Here is a 26277-nt window from a genome sequence, read left to right on the forward strand (position 1 = left end):
CTGAGGCATCATAGATGTCTAATGGTTAGGTCCTTGATCTTTGATCATGTCAACGGCATTCCATCGGAGTGTCCACGGCATTGTTGGGGTCAAGCTATCTAGTTATGTAGGCATATGAATGCACAACAAGGGATCTCTAACCTTCCATGGTGGAAGGAGAATACTCTAAGATATGATTCGTAAGTCTTTGGCCAAAGAAAATGAATATGACTTAGGAAGTTTGTTCCAACTCATATTCAAAGGAATCATATAGAAAAGTATCACATTGGATAGTAGACATGAAACAAACTATCACTTAAACAATGTGATTAAGAGTATTGTATTAGAGAAGGACTGTATTGCATTGTAGTTGTAACTGGATAGGTTCTCCAACCAATTCTACTTAGCTTGGGTAACCATGACAATCGATCGTTAAGAGTAACAATCGCCCACTACCTCGCTAATTGGAACCTAATGGATCGTACACCGAGTAAGGGCGATAGTGAAGAAATGAAATGAAATGGATATGCAATTAAATGGTTTAATTGAAGAATGGTGAAGATTAATTAATTAGTTAATTAATTATACGAAAGGTTCGTATTGGGCTTTTAAGTTGGTTTTGGGTTTCGGGGCCCAAAAGTGTTTTGGTCCATAAGGCCCATTATGTTTAAGTTGTATGACAACTAAAACAAAATGGGCAATAAGCCCAATGACAACATATAGGCCGGCCATGGTGAGGAGATGGTGAAAGTTTGCTTAATTGCAAGTTTGCCACTCACCAAAGAAAAGTGTTATAAAAGCAACTTTATATCTATTTTCTCATTAGGGTTTTCTTTGAGGCAAAGAGGTGAAACATTTTCTCTCTTTCTCTCTACAAAGAGGCCGGCCACTTAGGGAGATTAATCTAGCAATCTCTTCTTCCCTAAGTCATCAATTTCATCTTCACACTTAACCCTTGGTGTGGAGACTTAGAGACACCAAACTTTTGGTGTTTTGGAGATCCTTTCCTTACATCCACAAAGTTCAAAGGAGCACAAAAGGAGAAGGAAATCACAAGCAATATCCAAGGAGCTAGGAGGTGACTTGAAGGCCCTCCACTTGGGTGAATCCCTTGTGTAAACAAGGATGAGCTTCAAGGGTAAAGAAACTCTAAATCTTTACTTCTCTTTAATGTTGTTAAAGAGTTTATTGGTTCACCATATACTAGGCTTTGAAAGTCATGGGTTTTATGAATTGTTTTTGGATGCATGCCTACTTTAAAGTGTTAATAGCTTGCATATGTATTCAAATGTTCATACTTGTTCTTAGCTAGGACAAAATTTTTCCTTCATATAGATGAGTTATGGTGAAGGGTGGAGAGTAGTGTAGATGATGTGATGTCTTTGGATGATGGCCCCCAAATTATGGTGAAGGGTGGATGTATTTATAGGCTAAGGAGAGGAGTGTATGGAGTTGTAATGAGTGGATGTAATGGGTGTAGTGGGTGAGTGTTGTGGTAATGAGTGGATGTAATAGGTGTAGTGGGTGGATGTTTGGTAATGAGTGGATGTAATGGGTGTAGTGGATGAATGTTTGTAATGAGTGGATGTAATGGGTGTAGTGGATGGATGTTTGGAGTTGTAGGTCAACACACTTGAACACACACATGTTGATTTCTAGCCCTCAAATCTTCAAAAATGTCCATCCTCATGTCTCCATGCTTGCACTATCCAATCTTGGCTAAAAAATGCTCTAAAATGCTCCAAAATGCACTTTCTTGCCAACTTTGTTATTATGACCTATAAACACATGAAAATAGCTTAAAATACATAATTAACTAAGAAATAACAACACAAATGCACAAGAACAAGCTAACTAAGTCGCATAAATATGCTTCTATCAGCAGTCAGGTCCTTAATAAAAATATTGTTGATGTATGGGAAAGAGAGAAAGCAAGAGAATGAGAGTTCAACCAGGGAATAAAAGGAATAAGAAGAAAAAGACTCAAGCAGCAGAATAGAAGAAGAGTGTTTTGAGTTGGAAGCGGCTATACAGATGGCTGAGTGCATATATAATCTGGATGGGCCAAATGATTTGTCCAAAAATCCAGAGTTGATTGAATTTTTATGTGCAGAACCAGACAAGCTACCCCAGAAGTATAAAACCCCTTGGAGACCATTGATTTGGGAACCAAGGAAGATCCGAGGTCTATACAGATTAGTGGTTTGTTGGAAACCAAGAATCGGGCAAGGATTATCAGCATTTTGCACGAATTCAAGGACTGTTTTGCTTGGCATTACACCGAAATGCTGATAGGAGCATATTTATGCACCTTAGTTAGCTAGTTCTTATGCATTTTTTTTTTAGCTTTTCTTAGTTAAAGTAGTCTTTTAAGCTATTTTCATGTGTTTTCAGGTTTTAAGGGCATATTATACAAAAAGATGCAAATTGGAGCTTTTTGGAGCAAAAGTGAGCTTGGATTGAATAGCACATGCTTGGAACAAAAAGTTTGGACGAAATTGAAGATTTGAAGATTTGAGGATTCCTAGTCCAAGAAGGAGTCCTAATTGAAGAAGGATTCCTAATCAACGAGGGATTCCTAGTTGAAGATGGATTCCTAGAAGAATGAAGATTCCTGCTCAAACAAGGTTTTCTACTTGAAGTAGGAAAGTTAAGCCTAAAAGTTGCTATTTTGGGTTGATCTTTCCTAAACCTAAATGGCCTTAAGTTTCAGCAACATTAGAAGGTTCTTAAGTGTTGGAAGACACAAAGAAAGGTTGGAGAGCATTTCCTTATCCTTGCCGTGGGTTAGGGTCTATTTCCTCTTGGTTTTGGGCTTCTAGAGCCCTATCTTTTTCCCCTTAATCCTTGCCGCACTTCCCCCTTTCTAGAACCTGTTTTCTTGCCTTGCAAGGCTTTCTAGAAGCCTTATCCAACCCTATCCTTATCTGCCGCACCCCTAGGCCTTTTTCCTTGTGAATTCTGATTTCTAAGCCTTTTTCCTTGTGGATTTGGGTTATCCAAGTCCATATCTGATTACCCTAGGGTTTTAAGTGCCTATATATACTCTCATTCACCCCTTGGCTGAAGTACCACCCCTTATATTCACAATTCACATCAGAAAACTCATCCCATCCTTTTCGCACCTTCCATTCCCCCTAAACACTACTATACCATCTCCTACCCATTCATCCATACAAATAACCCCTAGAACTTGACCTTAGACCTTGTGCCGCAGCAAAGAGGAGGAGGAGAAGCTTGGATGTGCATGCCATTCAATTGTGGAGTGTTGGACGTTTTAGGTGTTGTCTTTCCTTTGATTTCAATGTTTAAATTTATTTGTCTTTACTTTGTGCGTATGAGGAACTAAACCCCCCTTGGCTAGGGGGGGATTCGAAACCATGTTTATGCTTGCTATATGATTTGATTACTTCTAATTGCGTTTCATAAGTTGTGAATTCAATTTACTTATCTATATGAATTAAAACTGATTTGTGTGTGTTGGTTGAGAGTGCACGTTTAATTTTCATGCATAAGTTTGATGCTAGGATATAAGGGAGTTTCACCTAATCGTTATGAACTTATATTCGCAAGTAGTAAAGGTTGTTGATCACAATCGTGTTAAGTAAATTCTTGGCATAAGTTTCATGCAATTCATAGTAACAAGTGCCTCGCGAATGCTTATGATTTTCGCAGAACTTAATGATCTTTGCTTGTATCTTTGTTATGCAATTATGCAGGGAACTTGTGAGGAATGCTTTGGGTTGTCGTATGGAATTCATCCAATTCGATAACTTTAGGAAAATCTGAGGGTTAATTAGTGCAATTCACGGTTAATCTAGGGTGTTGGGAATTCATAATCTATTGAAAAGCAATTGGAAATTGTTTCGTATGCAAGTGTGACATGTGTGGAGAAGAACCCCTTAGCTAGCTTTCCATCCATTCACTTTTATCAAATTCGTTTTAGAATCTGTTCAATTTACAAAGTTTTGTTTTTGTTTTCAATTTTCGTCAAAACCAATTCCCCATTTATTTTAAAGTGTTAGATTAACTAGAAATCAATTTAGTTTGTGTTTTTAAGTGTCTTGAGTCAAGTTATAACCTATTTTCGTCCAAATTGTGTTTTGTGTTCAAAACTGCCCAGAAAGTGTTTTTAAGGCAGTTTTGAGTGTTTCTGGGCTGTTTTGAGTCTTTTGGTTTGTTTTAGTGTTTTAGAGTTTAGTTTTGCATTCTTTGAGTCTAGTTTAGTGTTTTAAACTTTGTTTTTACGGTTTGAGTCAGTTTTCAAGTGATTTAGCAATCCCTCCTAATCCCCGGCCTAGAACGATCCCTACTTACATACTTTGCTACAATTGATAAAAAAAGGGTTTAATTTGTGTGCTTATATATTTCGCATCAAATGCCAGGTTTAGATCCAACCTTAGTAAAACATAAAATGCCTATTAAAGAGGGATTTAAACCTGTCAAGCAAGCACCACGGAGGATGCCAAAAGAGATTGAAGAAAAGGTCAAAGAAGAGATGGTGAGGCTGGATTTATTAGGCCTGCTGTTGGCCAACATTGTACCTGTATTAAAAGCTATAACTAAAGCAATTAGATGTTGTGTTAATTATAGATACATTAATGAAGCCACACCTAAAGATGAATATCCCGTGCCCATGGTCGACTTATCCATAGATGTAGTTGCCAAACACAAAGTTCTATGTTTCATGGATGGGAATGTTGGTTACAATCAGATAAAAATGGCTAAAGAAGATTTACATAAGACAAATTTTAGGTGCCTGGGTAATGTTGGAGCATAAGAGTACTTGGTAATGCCATTCGAGCTCAAAAATGCCGGCGCAACCTATCAAAGAGCAATGAATGCCATTTTTCATGACTTAATCGGCCATAGCATGGAAGTATACGTTGATGACATTGTGGTGAAGTTTGAAATTGAAGAGTAGCACTTAGAGACCTCAGGCAAGCCTTGACAAGAATGAGGATCCATAAGTTAAAAATGAACCCTAAGAAATGTGCTTTTGGGGTAAGATCAGGCAACTTTTTGGGATTCCTTGTTCACCAAAAAGGAGTTGAAGTCGACAAAAATAAAGCTTGAGCAATAATGGAAACACCTCCTCCCACCAATAAAGTGCAATTATAAAGGTTACTGGGAAAGATCAATTTCTTGAGGATATTCATTGCTAACTTGACGAGCAAGATTCAGCTGCTAACTCCTTTATTAAGATTGAAAGACAAGGAAGAATTTGAGTGGGGCCCATTTCACCAAGAGGCTTTTGATAGAATAAAAGCTTACTTGGCTTCTCCGCCTCTGAGAAGTCAATGGGAAGCCTGTTGGCTCAAAATAATAAAGGTGGAAGGGAACAGGCCATATACTACCTCAGCAGAATCCTTACTGAGGTAAATACGAGATATACTTTAGTAAAGCAGTTGTGTTCGGCTCTGTACCTCACTACTTGAAAATTAAGACATTATATGATACCTTACCACATCCACATTATTTCCAAGACAGATGTGATCAAATACATGCTGTCAAAATCAATGCTGACTGGGAGAATGGGAAAATGGATCTTAGCACTATCCGAGTTTAGTTTCCAATACGTGCCTCAGAGATTGATCAAGGGACAAGCAATCCCAGATTTCTTAGTTGAGCATCAAGAGTCCCAAGAAGAAATTATCAATGTCCCAGGAACTCTGGAGGTGGCTAGCATGTGGATCCCGCCAAACAAAGCCTTCTCGGGTAAGGAAGAATGGATCTAATAGGAGATAAAAAGGATAACCAGCCTTTGGATTACTCCCTGGAAATTGTATTTTGATGGGTCCTGCACTCAGAATGCTGTTGGAGCTGGGATTGTCATCATTGATCCCAAAGGTACTCACCACTGTTACTCCCCCTAAACTATCAAGAGACTACCAACAATCGGGCATAGTATGAGGCATTGATAATTGGATTGGAGATCTTGATTGAGTTGGGAGCATCTGAAGTTGAGGTATTTGGGGATTCAGAACTAGTGATCAATCAGTTAAATAGAGAATACAAATGCAGGCATATCACTATGGTTGGTTATCACTTAGTGGCCACTCAGTTGTTGAGTTATTAGGGCACAGAAATATCAGTCAGCTACATACCTAGAGAATCAAATACAATTGCCAATGAAATGGCACAATTAGCTTCTGGAGTACCAATCCAAGAAAGGAACTTTAAAGGGAATATAAAAGTTCAGAAAATGAATCTCCTTTCTATCTTTAAAAAGGGATTCAGCTTGGATGTCATGACTAAATAAATGAAGATGGAGGATTGGAGGACACCTATTATCCAGTATTTGAACGATCCATCCTTCCCCACAAGTAATAGAAATAGACGACAAGCGACTAAGTATGTCATATGGGATAAAACCTTATTGAGAAAGACTCCAGATAGACTCCTACTGAAGCGTTTAGGCTAAGAAGAATCCATGAGGGTAATGGCCCAAGTACATGAGGGAATCTGTGGTGCACATCAAGCTGGAACTAAAATGACGTGGTTGCTCAGAAGATATAGTTATTTCTAGCCCGAGATGGAAAGGGACTATAAAGCTTATGCCCAATGATATGAAAAATGCCAGAGGTATGGACATTTCCAACATTTGCCCTCAATACCCTTGAACCCTGTGGTCAAGCCTTGGCCCTTCAGAGGATGGGCAATGGACTTCATCGGGCAAATTCACCCAGCCTCTAGCAAATGACACAAGTTTATAATCGTAGCGATGAATTACTTCACCAAGTGGGTAGATGCTTCAGCTGTGAAGATTATCACTTCAATTATGGTCAAGAAATTCATTAAAACAAAGATCTTACATAGATTTGGGGTGCCCGAGACAATTGTCATAGACCGCAGGCCATCTTTTATTTGAAAAGAAGTAGAGGAATTTGCAAATAAGTTCAAAATAAAGATGGTTCAGTCCAATCCTTATTACCCCCAATCAAATGGCCAAGCATAAACCAGTAACAAGATCTTGTTAAACATTATTAAGACAATGGTGGCTGAGAGTCTAGAGAAATGGCATGAGAAGATGAGAGATACTTTGTTGGCTTACAGAATTTCCAAGAAGGCAGCAACTAGAACTACTCCTTATGCTCTAACTTTTGGGCAAGATGCTGTGTTCCCTATGGAGATTAATGTAAGTTTTATCAGAATTCAAAATCAATTTGGGCTACATAGTGAATAGTACATTCAAGCTATGTGTCAAGGGGTTGAAGATCTTGATATAGCCCGTATTGAGGCTCTAAATAAAATTCAAGAGGGGAAGGAAGCTGTTACTTGAGCATACAATAAAAAGGTGAAGTGGAAGAACTTCGAAAAATGAGAGTTAGTATGCAAGACAGTCCTTCCTTTGGGAGCTCAAGTTAGAGGTTTTGGGAAGTGGAGCCTGACTTGGGAATATCCTTTTATTATTCACCAAGTATTGGACAATGGGGGATATTACTTGGCAGATTTGGAGGGAAGCTTATAGAAGCATCCAATTAATGCTAAATTCTTAAAGAAATATCACCCAACCTTGTGGGATGTTAGAGATTGTTACATTGAAGAAGTGTAAGCATTACATGGAATCTAAAGGCAATTTCGAGCTTATCATATTTAGGTCTCAAGAAAATAAGGCAAGCAAAGTGAATTGAAGAAGTCATTTTTATTTCAGTACATGTTGAAAATTACATCAGATTTAGCTCAATAGTTTTACATCATTAACTAGGGCAGCTATCCTAGAATGTTGGGTCCACATTTCGCCCGAGTCCTCCTAAACAATGTCACTATTAGCTAAATATGTGCCAACGTGTTCGGCTTCCATTTGTTGTCTTAAACTTCTTTAAATTTTCAGAGCCATCATCCACAAGCCCGACAAAGTTACTCTGACCGACAAAGTCATGGCAGTTGATCTTAAAGCATACACTTATGATGATGAAGTGATCAAGAATGCAGAAGCTATGGGGAAGTCTGAGCTTGTGAATATCAGCATGAGTGGAATCTATCGGTGCGATTAAGGCTGCTCGGCTACTCTTCAATGCCATAGAAGTCCTGAAACAGAGGTTGGAAGCAGTGTGCTTTTCCGGAGATATTATAAAAACTAATTTCTCCTTAGGCATGTTGTTTCCAACAGCAATTGAGACCTGAGAAATCCATGCCATTCCTAGTGAGTGTACTCCTCATTCATAAAAGGAAAAAGAGGTTTCGAGGCCTGCCCGAGGGTGATAAGGTCGTTAAACAGATAGTGCATGGTGGGAATCCCTTCACCAATCCTACAAGAAGATTGGGTACAAACAATCTTGGGTACTACTAGCTGATTTCGAGAGAAAATGGGAAGAAAATTGGAATTAGAGGGGCAAGAATTGATGAGCAAGGGCATAGTAGAAAAATTTGGTGAATTTTGGTGAGTCATGGAATTCAAAGGCTTAGAGAGATTTTGATATTTGGCTTAGAGGCGAATTGGGATTTATATAATGAGGGATCATTTAACGATGAGATCGTGGGTTAGTGCAAGAGTCTCATTGAGCAACGGCTGCATTAAATGGCACGAGTCCCGAGTAAGGGCTTGCGATGGTGGTTAATGTGAAGTAGCTATTCAATCATTATTTATGCCTCGGTTTGTAGGCTCAACAACGATTGAAGGGGGCACTGTTTGGGTTAATATTTAAACTTTGGACCTAAAAGAAGGAAAACCTAGAAGAACTAAAGAAATGGGACTTGCCTGAGGCCGAGCACCAGGCCCATCCATCCATTTCAAGACAATATGACGGTTCCTCATTAATGCAAAGGCTAAGTGCTTACAAAGGAAGTGACAACCGATGGAAATCAACCTACTCTCAGCCCAAAAGCACTTTCTGAATGGCAGAACATATAAAAAAGATGATGACTCACTAAGTGCTTTTGGGCAAAGCTTGCAACAGCCAAGATAAAATGCCTATAAAAGGGAAGACATGGCCCAGAGATAAGGACACTCAACCAATCAAACAAACAAGCATACAAACTCTGTCTCAATCCAGTTCGTACCTTTCAAACCCTTTTTAGCAATAGTTCCTTTAAAAAGTCATCTTTTGTTCGGTGTAAAAGCTATGCTATCTTCTCCAGATGCTGTAGTATCAATTCCCTCATGTAAACTTGTTTACCACATACCATTTTCAACACACAAACCTCTGTAATAGCAAAGAGAAGAAACTGCAAGATGTTCACCCTTGCCTAACAAGGTGAAATCTTACCGGACTCTCTTTGTTTTGTCTTTCAATTAGTAGATATGGTATTATGATTTACTCTCCAATATATATTCAAGTCATTTCCAGTCCTTTAAAACATATAAGATAATAATAAAAGTCCTTGATCTCAAGGCATAGGAAAGAACTTAATGTAGACTTAACCCATCTACGACAATCCTTTGATTACAAGAGGTTAGAATAACTTGGGGTGTAAGTAATCAACTTAAACACATTTGTTCTACATCTGTCATATTGAAATGGCAGTGACACGTCTAAGCACTTAGTTTTGATTATGAGCCTCAATGCCTACACCTAAGGCCCTACAAAGGCACCTTTCAGAACTAACTCTGTCCTTCTCTTGCAGCCTCTCAACAAGCAGGAGCCCGACAACCAACCAAAGTGCCAACTCCTCGGGGAGCTATGTACTCAAGCCAGGGACCTTCTCCAGGGAAATTCCTGCCCGAACAACTTCAACTTTCAACATACCTGCCGGGAAGCTTCATTGCATCATAAATACGATTTTTTTTTCAACTTATGCAGGTCCAGATTATCGGTACTTCTTTTTCAAACTTTTTTTATCATAAACTAACCACCATTTTGATAACTGAAAAATGAAACTTGTGTGGTAATTATTCTCAGTTTTCATTTTCAACTCGTTTATTAACTACTTTTGGTGTTCTTTTTCAACTCGTTTGGTAACTACTTTCAGTTTTCATTTTCAACAAAAAACTGAAAGTTACAATAACCAAAAGAGGGAAAAAAAAATATTGAAAGTTACTTTTTTTTTTGTTTTCAAAATTTGTCTTTTAGTTTCAATTTTTGGATTTAGTTGTCTTTACAAAAAAAATTTTAGTTTTGAGTTCTCAGATAAGTGAAAATTAAAAATGAAATAGTTATCAAACGATTTTTAAAGAAATAACATTGGAATATGATGTTATGTTGAATTTTATTCTAAGAAATGAAACATTCATTACCAAGGAAATTGAAACAAACACAATAATATAATTCATTTGTGAGAGAGAGCTGGTGCTAGGTCGTTGGCTGCAAAATATTGACACCGTGAAACTCATTTAAATAGTTCCAAATCAGCATAATTCAGGTGTTTCTGGTTTTTGTTAAATTTATAACCAACGTATTCCAGCTGGTTTAAAATGGTTCTTGTTTGTTCCATTTTTAAAATGTTTTTAAAGCTGGTTTTAATTGTTAATTGCCAATGAAACCGAAGGTAAAACACCATGCAAAGGCCCAAACAACCAGGAGCATTTGATGAAGCAACTATTCCACAACCCAAATCATCAACCTTTGTATTAGAAAAAGTATTGCTTGAAAGTATTGGATGAAGACCGTCACTGGGGTGCTTAAGGTTGTCTTTAAATAAGTATTGCTTTCAGGGTAAGACTCCTCTTCTTTCATTCTTAGCTTTTAAGTCTTGGTTCATCAACTCTGGGCCTTGAAGAAAATAGGAAAATGATTTATTTTTTATTCATGCTCTCTAAGCTTATGCATTTAATTCAATTTTAAGCGTATTGATGTGATGAAAGTTAAGCACTGAAATTAAACCCTCTTGTTGTCAAATTGTAGTATAAATGCAAGTAGGGATCGTTCTAAACCGGGGATTAGGAGGGCTTGCTAAAACCTCTAAACTTACTCAAAAACATAAAAACAAAGTTAAAAACGTTTGAATAGACTCTAGGGACTCAAAACAGATTCTAAAGACTCAAAACTGCCTAAAAACACAAACTGGGCAGATTTGATTGTAACACAATTTTGGACGAATTTAGTGTTTTGGCTTGAATCAAAACACTCAAAAACACAAACAAAACCAAAATTTAACACTTTGAAACAAGAAAGTAAAATGGGGATTTTGGTTTTGATGAATTTGAAACAAACAAACAAGTTATAAAACTAGGCAGATTGTAAGACAAATTTGAGGAATACGATGATGGATGGATTAGTTAGAGGTCCGTTCTTCACACATGACACAGTTGTACATGAATCGATTTCCAATTGCTTTTCAATAAACTATGATGCTCAACACCCCAGATTAATCGTGATGCACAAATTAACCCTCAGATTTTCCTTTACTCATTGAATTGGATGAATGCATGCGACAACCCAAATCATTCTCTAAAAGTCCACTATATGAATGCATAATAGAGATACAATTAGAGATCATTACATTCAATGAAAATCATAAGTGTTGATGAGGCAATTATAACTATGAATGCATGATACAATTGCCAAGAATTCAATTAACGCGATTGTGATAAACAACCTTCACTACTTGTGAATATAAGTTCATAACGATTAGGTGAAACTCCCTTATATCCTAGCATCAGATTTATGCATGAAAATTAAGTGTACACTCTCAACCAACATACACAAATCAGTTTTAATTCAAATGGATAAGTAAATTGAATTCACAACTTATGAATCGCAACTGAAAGTAATCAAATAATATTGCAAGCATGTTCATGGCTTCAAACTTCCCCCTAACTAAATAGGGGTTTAGCCATTCATAATTGCAACAAAATTAGAAAATAACAAAGTAGACATTGAAAGCAAGAACGAAGTACACCTAAAACGATCCAAAGTTCCAAGCTTGAAACGCCAAGGACCTTTGTTTTCACCACCTTGTTGTAGCACAAGTGTTTAGGATGTGTATGGATATATGGATGGACTAGATTTACACGGCTAAGAGATGAAAGTGTATGGATTGGTGAGATGTAGTATGGCTAGATGAATGGATGGAGGTCACGGCAAGGAAATTGTGTTTGTGGAAGCTCTCTTCATGGATCAAGATTGTTCTTAGGAAGGAGAATGGTGGATGTATTTATAGGCTAAGGAGAGGACCACTTCAATTCCTTGCATGTGCAGTTTGTATGGGTGTGTGATGTCCATGTTTCCCTTTACATTTGCACACACATGACCTCCATCATTTCAACCACAAAACAAACACATTTTCTGCCATGTTTCTCCTTTACATTTACACACATGTTCTTCATCATTTCAGCCACAAATCAACCCATTTTCTGCCCATGTGTGTGTGTTTCCTTTGCCCATGTGTGTGTGTTTTTCCTTTACATTTGCACACACATGTTCTTCATTATTTTAGCCAACAATCCACCCATTTTCTGCCCATGCCAAGCCCTTTATGCTGTGCAGTTTGCATGTGTGTAGCTGTCCATGTTTCTCTTTTGCATGTGCCATGCCTTCTCTTTCTAGTTGTGCATTTCCACTTGCTCCAAAGCCAAATGAGTGCAATCATAACCCCATTTGCTGCTAAGTGTTGATGACAAAGCAAAACACCAAACAAGTGCCTTTACTTTCTCATTTTATTAGCCAAATCTGCTTAGCCCTTTTCTGAACCTTTCAGTGTTACAATGCCCATAACTTCTTCTAGAAAAATGATATTAACAATCCGTGAATTGCTCCAGAAAATAGACATCTGTAGCTTTCCAAGAAAATAAGGTTCATTTTCTCATTCATTCTGAGCTGTTCGTAACATGCTTCCAAAGTCAGCTAATCTGACGAATTTGTTACTTAATATCTCACTTGTGCTACTTTTCTTTTCTTTGCTTGATAAATCACACAAAACACAAAAACATAGTAAATAGCTCAAAAATATAAGGAACTAACTAAGAAAAGACAAGTGAATTTTATGTAAAATATATATAAATATGAGCTTATCACGTATGATATACAAATTAATCCTTTAATTTTCAAGGTTCTGAAAGACGTTAGGCACTTGTTAGGCGGTGGGTTGGGGCCTAGCACCTAGGCGGCCAGGCGGATTTAAGTAAATCTGTTATATTTCATGTAAATAAGTGTCTGTTTATACCTAAAATATATATAATTACATCATAAATTACAAAATAGAATGACAATTGTTTGGACCCAAAATATTGTTTGGGCCGAGTGAGAGTTAACTCGGCCCAATGTTGGATAGGCCGGGTTTAAATCCTCTTTCGGCCCAGAAGTTGTGTACATGTGGCAATGTGAGATATTTAGCCCATGGGCCGCACGATCGAAATTGGCCATATCCTATCGGAAAGTGGAATGCGGACGAATCCTGTTGTGAGAGGGAGTCTCGACGGGATCAGGATTCTAAGATTGAATACGATCTAATAACGAGTTATATTCGGAGTCCTCGTAGGAATAGGATTGGCCAAAATGAAATTGGATAATGAGAAGGAGTTTTAATCCGGGAGTGATTAGGATTCAATACAGGTTGGCTGCTATAAATAGGGAGGGAAGACGTCAAAACAAGCCCCCTTCAATTCAACATATAACTGCCCTGTGCAAATTCTCTCAAGAACCTTGAGACCTTTTCCTTTTCTTTTTTCGCCAACACACATTCAGTTTGGATAAACAGCACTGTGAAGGCAACCTGTGATATCTTCAGTTGGCATAGATAGCATTGTTATCGTAGAACCAGTCGGTCTCGCAACATCTTCAGTCAGCATAGATAGCACTGCGTCGAGGGTGACTGGTTATCTATCCAAGTCTCGGTTGAAAAGGATTTCCAAATCCTTATTGGTCGAGGTCATCTCATTAGCCTTCTCGGTGAAGTAAGGTGTTACAGTTTATTAGGCTCGGCATATTACGTCGAGTTAGTTTATGATTGGATACTCTCAAGTGAGATTTAGAGTTCAGCATTCTAACGGTCGAACCACGTTTATTGTTAAGACATATATCCGCTTTGAGTATTTGTGCCCTTACACTTTGGTGTCGATTCGGTGTGAGTTTACTCTGACGAATACCATCACTGTGACCGAATCCGACGACGACAATTTATGAACTTTGTAAGAATAGTAGCCTTGTCTTTAGGTTGGAGTACCTAATAGGTCGATATGTGTTTCTTCCTCGGTCGCAATCGTAAGACGCAGAAGTCGGCCGTGCACTCAACACAACATTAGCATATTTTATTCTCGGTCGAGCTCGGCCAACGAGTTGGCATGCCCCACATTCAACCGAAGGACGTAGTTAGCTCATAGATTACTCGGCCTGCACGCCACGTAGGCTAGGTAGTTTTTAGGGTCAACATTTTGGCACACCCAGTGGGACACAGTGCTAAAACTACGAAGTTCATGCCAATTGAAACACGATCGGTTAAAAAGAAAATAACTATGGGAAAATCAACAACCGATTTGCCAATTCAGAATATAGGATAAAGTGTATCACAGGCACAAAATCCCCTTTAGTGCCGTGACACCTGAGTCCACAAGCGTAACTCGCCGAGAAAAGGAAGTTGGTCTCGGCGATCAGCTATGCAGTCAATCTATAACAAAAACACCTACGTTCTCAATGAAGGGATAGTGGAGGACTGTGATGAGGATGGTGGTGAAGGTTCTGATCCACCAACAAGATCGTTTCTTCGAAGACGAGTTGACGAACAGTCTCGGGCGATTGAATAGACGTTTAGTCTAGGAATCGATAAACTGCACGATGTGATAAGCAATACCAGTGAGGTACAAAATAGATTGCTTGAAATACTGGTTAGCAAGGTCTGCGAAGACAGGTTATTCGATCTTTCCCGACAATTGCCACCAAGGAATAATCTGTTACCAATAGTACAGGCCGAGCCAATCCCTACTCGGCTTAAGCTAATTGACTTAGAAAAAAAAGGAAGATCGAGTAGCAGGACAAATGGACCAGACTTGAGAGTGGAAGTAACGTCCATCGATATAACCGAGGTCCAGCGGATGATTGATTTGGCCATGAAAAAGGGGTCGAAATTCCCTAAATTCATCCATCCATATCCAGCTCACGTGGAACGGTTTGAATATCCTAAAGGTTTCAAAATCCTAGATTTTAGTCTTTTCACTGGAGAATCGTCCTTATCCTCGTTAGAACATGTGGCTCATTTCACCGCTCAATGCGGAGATGTCAATAATGATTTTCACAAGCTGCGGCTATTCAACTTTTCATTAATAGGTTTATCATTTGCCTGGTATATCAACCTCCTACCTAATTCCATCTAAAGCTGGGAGGAATTGGTCGAGAGATTTCACGAGCAATTTTATTGTCCAGGGATGGAAATGTCAGTTTCCTCGTTGGCAAAGATGGCTCAAGCATCTGATGAGTCACCAATGGATTATCTTACCAGATTTAAATCGGCCAGGAATTAGTGCCGAGTACCTCCCTTTTAAGTCGAGTTTGTTAGACTTTCTTTGAACGGACTCGATGTAGAATACAAAAACAAATTTTTAGGGGCAAACTTTCAAGATATGTATGAATTAGACCAACATGTTGAGCAATATGACTATTTGCTTCGAGAAGAGAGATGTCGAAACCCCTATCTCGAGGGACGATTTACAAAAACCCTACGGTCAATTATGCGTCGACCGAAGGCGAGGAGTCTCAGTATGTCAGCGTGGATGCGACCGAGATAGTAATACATAATCCATACGTGTGCAAGGCATTGACTTAAATTAATTCCAATGAGGTCAAAACCCACTCGACCACTGAAGAAACAGCAAAGACATCAAAAGTTTATACCTTTGATATCACAAAGGCCGAAGCAATTTTTGATCAATTGCTATGATCAAAGATCATTAAACTTCGGCCAGGGCTTAACATTCCTAAGGCCGAAGAACTTAAAGGAAGGACATATTGCAAATATCATAACTCGACCAAGCATGTCATAAACAATTGTGTCATATTTCGTGATGATATCCAGAGCTGGATTGACAAAGGCAAGTTCAAGTTTCCTGAAAAACGCATAACGATTGATACAGATCCATTCCCTTCGGCGACAGTTGGCATGGTAGACGCCCGTTTGCCCAAAAGTAAAGGGAAAGAGAAGGTCGAGTTTACCTTAGTACAACACATCCTAAAGCAAAGCTCCCAGCCTTGACTCAAGATTGACCTATTTTCCAACGCGCCACCTACCGAGCTCTCAGGGTTGGCCATAGTTGAACCCATCTCAAGTTACAACGACGAAGACAATGGCAGGCCAATCGTACCACATATCCTAAAGAAAGGTTCCCATGCTCGACTCAAGATCGACTTGTTTTCCAATGCGCCACCCACCGAACTCTTAGGACCAACCATAGTCAAGTCCATGTCAGACTCCAGGGAAGATGAAAATGGTGGGCCGATAGTTCTGTGTAGCAATTGTAAGGCACGCGTCGTATTAATTGAGTTCAAGAAGAAACTACCTCCGATGCAAATTCCGACGTCACAACACTAATGGATGATTACGATGAAACCTTCAAAGGAACCTAGTAAAGGCCAGCACTAGAAAGTATTTGACAGGCTCGGCCCAAGGAAACAGAAAGATGGTCTTACATCGGTCAGACGACGCATTGATTTCGAAGCACCGTTTTACAACGAGGATTAATATTCACGCAATTCCAATAACTCGAGCTCATCAAGAAATCCAAAAACCTTCAGGCCACCTAAACCACATGACCAAAGTTGGTATAACTACAATTCTCCCACCGGCATGTATACCGTGCTCTCCGAATCTTAAAAATGTCGACGTCAACGTATAGATTGCTTGGCTCGACGGCAAGCGACCCAGCCTATTTCGGCCACTAAATGCCAGTCGAAACAGACAGCAGGAAGCAGAGATGATCGGCCAACCTCAACAATCATGGCTGAATTACAAGGGCAGAAGGCAACCAATCGGGACTTCGAAACTACCATTAAAGCAGCCGAGAAGCGTATCAAACTTTTTCTTCTGGCCGGGGAAATGAAAGCTCATTTTGAGCAACTTAAGAAAGAGACTGAAAGCCAACTGCCCCCGTTACCTTTGAAAGAACCACTAATCAGAGTTCGGAGGAATCTGCACCCCCCATTCCTCGGTGAATCATTATAATATATGAAAGAATTTCACAAGAAATATTCCGCCAACGACTTATATTGGTTACCCAAGGCCTGCTAAGAAGCTCTTGACCTGGCATTAACTTGCCCCAATGTTGAGCAGATCATCAAAAAAACCACTGATCCAGCAATAAAAGCCAAATTCTAGCACATTTGACAGGCTAGGGTTCTCGGCTTCGAGGTCGACCCATACACGGATATTGACACAGCTGAACTCCCTTTTTCTCTTGAAGACCGTCAACACATTGGATACCACTTCGAAGGTTTTTGGCCGTCTCCTTGTTCAGTTTAACAACCAATGAGACAGAGCAGGTGGCACGTTTGGATGCTTACCTAGACACAAGGAATGCCCGGATCGCCTATGAGGAACGAGCTCACAAAATACGGCATGAACAGAGTCCGACACCAGATGCATGTAAGCCCAAAAACAACAAGGACACATAGTCAGATTGTGTGGCATAAACGCACGAATATGTTGAGACATACAGCGATACGGCTACGAATGCTCCAACACATGATGCAATAGTCTTCACCACCTTGGAAGATGACGACCAAGATCCAATGGGCCATTCAGTCCTTGAAAATATGGAAATTAGTACGGTCCATGTTCTACTTGCCGAATTTCAGCTGACTGCACACCAACCAAGTTCCTTGGACGGTGACGTGGTCGTCGAGGAAGCAACACAAGTTGATTTCATCAATATTACTGAAGACGAGTCACCAAATGGCGACGATAAACTTAAAACAGACTTGGACATCTTGTTTCCCTGTTCTTCCTCGACTAATCTTCAGCATTTAAAATCGTTGTACGTCACGGCCCATATTAAAGGTTACCCAATCTTCAAGGTTTTCATCAATTACGGAGCAACGATCAATATCATGCCTGTATCCATCATGAAAGCATTACGACGATCCAACGATGAACTCATTCCTTCAGGAATAACCATGAGTAGCTTTGTCGGTGACAAGTCTCAGACCAAAGGAGTACTCCCTCTAGAGGTCAACATTGCAGGTTGCAATCACATGATTGCATTTTTTATCGTCGACTCCAAGACCGAATATAATGCTCTACTTGGTAGGGATCTGATCCATCAAACGAATTTCATTTCTTCTTCCTTATATCAAGTTCTCATTTCTTGGGATGGTAAATCAGTTGTGGTCCCCTCGGCTGATACTCAGCCGTTTGAAACAAACATGATTTAGGCCCACTATTATGATGATCATGTCGTCTATATTACCTTATAGGGTTTTAATGAAGATAGACGACCGACTTGGATCTCAATCCAGAAGGCCATCAAGGTAGGCGCCGAGACTGTCTACCAGGATTCGGCAAGACTCAGTTAGGCTAATTTACTCCCCACCACTGATGATTGACATCAAAAGCAAGAAGCATTGGGCTACGGTTTCATCCACGATGGAACACCTGCTGGGCTATTGGTATGCTATTTCTATGCACCCCCATTCGGGCATCCACTTAATCGAATTTTTGGTCGAAGAAGATAACGGCCCGGTACTATCATTAGATAAAGTTCAGGCAGCACTGGCCGAGCTTGATGATAGCCGACCCCAAGTTAAGGATCCTCTAGAGGAAATAAGTGTTGGAACGGTCGACGATCCTCGGCCATTATTTATTAGTGCATTATTACCCCATGCCATGAAAGTTGAACTCCATCAATTACTTCACGAGTTTAAAGATTGTTTTGCTTGAAGTTATCATGAAATGCCGGGTCTCGATCGGACCTTCATCGAACATGAATTATGTATCAAACCTGGTTGCAAGCCTTTTCGACAACCTCCTCGATGATTTTCGACCGAAGTACAGCTCGGCATAAAAGATGAAATTGTTCGACTGTTAAATGCTGGGTTTATCTAAATTACTCGATACGTCGAGTGGTTGGCGAATATCGTACCAGTGCTCAAGAAATATGGGGCCCTACGCATTTGCATTAATTTTCGAAATTTGAATTTGGCAACACACAAGGATGCATATCCCATGCCAATTTCAGATTTGCTAATTGACGCCGCGGCTAATCATGACATGCTGTCATTCATGGATGGACGTGCCGGTTATAACCAAATATTTATTGTTGAGGCCAATGTTCATAAAACTGGTTTCCACTGCCCGGGGGCACTTGGAACCTACGAGTGGGTAGTCATGCCATTCGGTCTCAAAAACGCTAGTGCCACATATCAACACGCGATGAATACCATTTTTCATAACCTATTCGACACTACCGTAGAAGTGTATATTGATGACGTCGTGGTCAAATCAAATGCGTCGACATATTGATGATTTTCGGCAAGCTTTCCTTCGCATGCGTCGACATAACTTTAAGATGAATCTGGCCAAATGGGCCTTTGGTGTGTCGGCTGGCAATTTCTTAGGTTTTCTTGTCCATCATCACGACATCGAGGTCGAAGCGAACAAAGCTCGTGCGATTATTGACGCCCCACCACCGACGACCAAAAAACAACTCCAGTCCTTGCTCGGGAAAATAAATTTTCTTCGCCGATTCATAGCTAATTTCGATGGTAAAATAATGGCATTCTCTACACTGTTGAAACTTAAGAACTCAGATAAGTTTGAGTGGCGTGAAGAACATCGAGCGGCATTCACATAAATCAAGGTTGCTCTTGTAACTCCACCCGTTCTCGTACCGCCTCGACGTGATAAACCCTTTAAGCTTTACATTTATGCTGCCGAAGAATCTATTGGTTGCCTCCTCGCCCAAGACACCAATACTGGGCGAGAACAAGCTATTTTCTATCTCAGCTAAAACCTCAATATTCCAGAGATCAATTATTCACCTGTCGAGAAGCTTTGCTTGGCTTTGTTCTTCGCCGCCTCCAAACTCTGACACTATATGCTCCCATCCGTTACGCAGGTTATCACCCAGACAGATGTCATTCGATATATTCTTACTCAGCCAATAGTCAAAGGTCGAATCGAGAAATGGACACTAGCACTATCGGAGTTTTGTTTGCAGTACGTCCCACAAAAAGCCGTCAAAGGACAAATGCTTGCTGATTTCTTAGCCCACCATCCTTCTCCATATGGGTTCAGGGGCAACGATGTTGAAATCAGAATGGTGGAAGCACGTGACAATTATTGGACGATGTATTTTGATGGTTTCAGTACGTCGACATCGGCCGGCGTGGGGATCGTACTCCAGTATCCACACCAACACCGTTGGTTCTTTTCCCCTAAGTTGGATTTCGATTGTACCAACAATCAGGCCAAATACGAAGCCCTTGTTATCGGCCTTAGCGTACTTCATGATTTGCACGCTGCTTGTGTCCTTGTTTTCGATGATTCAGAGCTTGTGATTAACCAACTCAATGGAACTTTTTGGTGCATGAGTTGCACTCTGGAGCCCTATCACATGGTTGCCAGTTACTTAGCCGAGTCATTCGATGGTATCACGTTTAATCATATTTCTTGTGGTCGGAACACCGTCGCAGATGAACTCGCTCAGATAGCCTCCAAAGCATAACTATTGGGGGCAAGTGTGGACCAATGATACCTGTTTTACGGTAATCGTATCCGTCTTTGGTTAATCAATAAGTCATTCAGCGCGACCAAGTCATCCATACACAAGTAATGTCCTTACCTTCGTTGTTGGAACGGGAGGATCCTGTAGATGTTTGCACGGTTAAGAGGCTACCAAATGACTGGAGGAGCCAATTATGCAATACCTTGATAATCCTAGAGGCAAACACGACCGGAAGATAAGGGTTTATGCGACAAACTATGTCTCGTACCAGAATGAGTTGTATCGAAAAGGCGAGGATGGTTTATTACTGTTATGCCTCGGCCCGCAAGAAGCTGCCAAGCAATCACAGAGGTACATGAAGGAATTTGCAAAGCCCGTCAATCAGGACGCAAGATGCGTTGGCTGCTTCACCGGCATGGTTACTTCTGGCCAAGCATATTGAAAGATTGTATTAAGTATGCACGAGGATGCGTCCAGTGTCAAATTCATGGACCCATCCAAAAAGCCCTGACCGAATTACTTCATTCGGTCACCAAACCTTGACCGTTCAAAGGATGGGTAATGGACGTGATCGGTAAAATTACACCATCTTCTGGAGCAGCGAAACACGCATGGATACTCGTGGCAACTGATTATTTCACTAAATGGGTCGAAGCAAAATCATACGCTGAGTTAACCTCCAAGGAGGTTTGCGATTTTGTGGAGGAACATATTGTGACCAGATTCGGCGTACCAAGAACAATCATAACTGATAATGGCATAATCTTCACAGTCGAAAGGTTTAAAGAGTATACGGCGAGTTTAAAAATTCGGCTTGAGCAATCCACACCATACTATCCACAAGCGAATGGACAAGCCGAAGCGAGTAATAAGGTTTTGATCGACATTCTAAAAAAAATGATAAAATAAAGACCTGGCATGTGGCATTCAAAATTGAATGAAGCCTTGTAGGCATACCAGACTTCACCCCGGTCGGCAACGGGGACCACCCCATATGCGTTAACCTATGGACATGACACAATGTTATTGCTTGAGCTAAGCGTAAATTCTTTACGCGTGATCAAATAGAGTAGTTTGTCCAACGCTAAATACAACCAGGCCATGTTACAAGAGTTAGAAGATTTGGAAGAAGATCGGCTTGATGCTTAAAACCTTCTAGTGGCACAAAACAAAATTGTTGAGCGAGCGTATAATCAAAGGGTCAAACAAAAAACGTTCGGCTAGGGGGAATTAGTTTGGCAAACTATGCTACCCGTGGGAATTAAAGACCCCAGGTTCTGCAAATGGTCACCGAATTGGGAAGGATCGTTTGTCGTCCATAAAGTCCTTAGCAAGGGGGCATACCATCTTAGAAATTGAACCGGTGTTATTCACAGGTTGCCAATTAATGGAAAGTTCTTAAGAAAATATTACCTAGTCACATGGGAGATGCAAGAATAAAAGCTCGTTTCATTTCGTTAATAAGCCGGTTTATAGTCAAATCATTCTAGGGTGATGAAGGAAGAAGAGTTCCAAGAAGGGCATTCAGCTCCAACCACCTCACCTTGTCCATTTTGACCTCGGCCTGCCGGTTCTTTTTGTCCATCTTCAGCTGCTCGACTCGCTTCGCGTTAGCCGCATATTCGGTTAAACAAGATTTACCGCCCTACTCAAAGTCATTCGCAAGCTCAGAAGCAATGGTTGACCTTCGTTTTGCCAGTTTAGCCATTTGACAGTCGAGGTCGGCCAAGGCTTCCCCTTTCACCTTTAAAGCATTGATCTTTGGACGAAGAGTGTCTTGGATGGCCATGGCAGCTTTCAAGTCATTATCAGCTCGAAGAGCGTTCTCAAAAACACTAAAGGATTCCCAAACTCGCTCCAAGGCGAACGACGCCTGAACGATAGCTTCGGCACTCATTTGACCATTTGCTCCAAGGTCGTTTAGGCATGCACCCAACGAATCGAGACCTTTGCGCTTAAGGACTTGTGACGCTGAGAGAGACAAAACTTCTTGCAACTGAATTAGAGCAGCTAAATCGGTAGGAGCAGTCGTAGTGGCCGAAGGACCAACCGCTCCAGAAGTGCTTGACAAGAGAGCATTAAACTCGACTTCCCATGAAGGCTGCATAGAAAAATCACTTGAAGCATGAGGAAATCACGAAAACATATAGCAAGAAGGTTGTTGGTTTTAAACCTACCGAGAGGAGACTTCAGCCATGTCTTTGGGTTCGTTGCTCGAACCTAAAGAACTTAATGACCGAGCCCAGTGTCTTAGACTGCGTCTCAGTTCACATGGTCAATGGAGGTTATCTACATTCGACGGCCACTGAGGTGGCCAAGAAATATAGATAACACCTTTCGACGCGTAGAATTTTCGATGAAAAGAATGGGTGTCCACAAACATAATACTACTCATATTGTATGACATTCACTGAAGATCACTCTCGGTTGGACTATAGTTTATTTTGAATAAACACAAATCCGAATACTTTGAGAAAAGGTTTCAAAGAATTCAAGAAATGTAAGTTGATGAGTAAGACGTCTAAAGTATTTACCTCCTTAGATTTGATCCAAGGAAAAGAAACACTTTAGATGAGTCTCCTTGAAAGATATCAAGGAAAGAAGCATCATAAGATAATAAATTTCGACATTAAGGAGAAGAACGAACACGAATAAGATTTAGTTCGTTAGATGTTATCTATTACCCATATATAGGATATATAATTCTAAAACAATGTGATTGTCAATTAGAAGATCTTCCAAATTTTCATGACTCCATAAGATGTAGTTGGAAAGAAAGACAAATCTTAAGAATGTTAAGATTTGGGGTTGTGAGCTAATAAGCAATATTTGTTTGATAACAATCTTGTGGGATATCCTTAAATTAATTTTTGGATATTGCTTCTATAAACCAACTAACAAATGTTGTTTTGTTGGGTAGTTCATTGTAATCCTACAATGTGATTTGCCTAAAAGCAAATGAACTAAAGATAGAACTCAAAGAATGGGTTCTTTGAAAGACAAGAAAGTAATCAACAAATATAAACAACCTAGTTGCTATACCTCAAGCTCCAAGGTAGTCGATAAGGATTTATAAACCGTCTCAGTTGAATGGTTTTGAACTTTATGACTATGTCATAGAGTTGCACCTCTTAATTCGAAAGAACTAAGAATGAAAATCCTTATGACTACATTCAGTGTATATATATGATATATACTCAAGGAAATGGTAAAGTACCATTTGACCCGAAATAATGAAACCTTCATAAGCTAATTGGTAGCTTAAGGTGACTACAATCAAAGAGAATGGTTGACTTTGAAGAAACCATCTTTGAGATAGTCTTGGTTTCAATTAATTCGAAGATTGCTAGCTACAACTAAATGGTGATTCAATGTTTGGACATAATATGGGTTTTTCGAAACCATTATTAAGATAGTCTTAATAATATATGTCTAAAACTATGAATCACAAGACATGTAAGTTGTAGAGATCCAACCATCATGAATCTTAGCAAGCTAGTGGGAGCTATAAGCATCTTGTGAGAAAAGGATCAAATCGTTTGATTTCTTGTAAAGATGTAAATGAATCTTTTGTTTACAAGGTTTACAAAAGATTAGTGGGAGTTAATCATATTCCTAAATTTGTATATATATATATATAAATATATATGTGATATATATGAATATATATATATATATATATGATATATTAATTTTGGAAATGAAAAGAATATTTCTTCGTTAAAGTTATGACTTTAAGCATTCTATAACGATAGAATGTATATGGGAGAGATAGTCTATATACATGGGATGGAAATCTGTATTGATAGATTTCAAGATATAATTTGATTATATCAATCCCTAATCATAGACAAAAGATGCTAGGAAGTTTCTCATATGATGATAAACTTCAATTAGAAGGATGACTCTAGTGTGACTAGCAAGTTGCCCTTCTCAAAGGGAACGTGCCCTTTTGACTCCCAAAGAAATAGTGCGTAAATAGAATCCTTTATGCATACGCACAAAGGTGATTTATGTATTTCATATTGTATGAAAAACATTGATATAAGTTGTACCTAGAAAGGTACAAGACGATATCAGTGTAAGCCCAAGATCAGAACCATGGCAACTGTCAAGGGAGTCCTTAAGTATTTAAGAAATACTAAAGGATAGATTCCTCAAAGAATGAGGAAGAATTAGAGTAACGTAATGGAAGCGTAAATGTATTAGATTATGAATCTAATCCATCATTGGATATTTCTTCATTATGAATGAAGAGATAAACGAATATCTCTTGATTATGACTAAAGAGATATTTGGATGGAAACATTAAAGTAATGACTTTAGTGTGTTCCATTATGAATGCAAAATATATTGCCATATAGAAGTTTACAAACAATGTTGTTTGGATGAGAAAGTTCATTTATGAACTTTCTATTCGGTTCCAACCAGAAAGTGTATCTAGTGTACTGACACTATGACACTAATGGGGCGATAGCTCAAGCCAGGGAATCAAGGTCTTATCAAGGTCCAAACTCATATGAGAGACTGAACCACATGATTGAGAATCATCTATAATGGTGACGTCGTAATTCTCAAGGTTGCTTCTATGGATAACATATAGATATCCATTGTCTAGGCCTACTATTCAGCCATTTATGAAATGACTACATATGAGGTATCATCACTGATGACCAAGCTGATTGGCTCTAGTGCAAGTGGGAGATTGTTAAAAATGTGCCCTAAATCCAATCATATGATGATACTTCACAGACATTTCACATGTTAAACTAATCTAGTTTAACTATAAAGGGCAAAGATTATTGTTTGAGCCGTCTTATATAAATGTTATATGCTTAAACGATAAAGTCCAAGGAATATGTGATTGGGAGAATGCGATCTAAAGAAGTTAGATTCATGAGACCATTCTTTCGTAGACACATCCTAAACGTTCCTGATCATAGGATTGCCAATTGGGCATTGACAGTTCGTTAAGATCAGTACGTACTGTGTCTTCTCTCAGGGAGAGTGACTAGTCTCGAGTCATTGGTGTGTGTGACATCAAGACAAGTACGTAGGTGCTCAATAGAGAATGAGTTCAATGAACACGATCAACGAAGAGTTCTCATATTCATGTCACATGAGAACTCATGGTTGGGATAATGCAAAGTAGTCCTTTGACCTGAGGCATCACAGCTGTCTTGTGGTTAAGTCCTTGATCTTTGATTATGTCAAAAGTCACTCCAAAATGAGGGTGTCCACGGCATCGTTGGGGTTAAGCCACTTAGTCATTAAGGTAAGTGAATGCGCAACAAGGGATCTCTAACCTTCAAACCGTTTGAGGGAGAATACTTTATGATATGATTAAGAATCTTTGGCCAAAGTATGAATGAGATTTAGGAAAGCGTTCCAAATCACATTCAAGGTAATCATATAAGCACACGAATCACATTGGATAGTAGACATGAATAAATAAACTATCAAACCAAACAATGTGGTTAAGAGTATTGTATTAGAGAAAGACCGTATTGCATTTGTAATCCTAAACTGAATAGGTTCTCCACCTCTTCTGATTAGCTTGGGTAACCATGATATGCTGCTAGGTGTCACTCATGGTTTGTGGAAGCCCTAAACGTGTGTAATCACTAAAGGGAGAATTGAAAATAGTTTTAATCGCCCACTGCCTCGCTAAAAGGAACCTAATGGATCGTACGCCGTGTAAGGTGAAGATTGAAGAAACAATGGAGATGAGTAAGAATGATTAAATGGTTTAATTATTTATTAATGGCAAG

The 26277-nt window shown here is 39.4% G+C and overlaps 2 protein-coding genes across 2 annotated transcripts; both read left to right on the plus strand.

Moving 5' to 3' along the window:
- The first annotated feature begins 6973 nt into the window (after positions 1-6973).
- Positions 6974-7976, plus strand: LOC126590293 (uncharacterized). Its single transcript, XM_050255779.1, has 3 exons — positions 6974-7117; positions 7555-7595; positions 7814-7976. The coding sequence occupies exons 1-3, from the start codon at positions 6974-6976 to the stop codon at positions 7974-7976; spliced, it is 348 nt and encodes a 115-aa protein (XP_050111736.1).
- An 11029-nt stretch (positions 7977-19005) lies between these two features.
- On the plus strand, positions 19006-20506 carry LOC126590294 (uncharacterized). Its single transcript, XM_050255780.1, has 2 exons — positions 19006-19161; positions 19898-20506. Exons 1-2 carry the CDS (start codon positions 19006-19008, stop codon positions 20504-20506), a joined length of 765 nt encoding a protein of 254 aa, XP_050111737.1.
- Positions 20507-26277: the final 5771 nt, after the last annotated feature.

Source organism: Malus sylvestris, chromosome 11, assembly GCF_916048215.2.
Source record: "Malus sylvestris chromosome 11, drMalSylv7.2, whole genome shotgun sequence".
Classification (NCBI taxonomy): domain Eukaryota; kingdom Viridiplantae; phylum Streptophyta; class Magnoliopsida; order Rosales; family Rosaceae; genus Malus; species Malus sylvestris.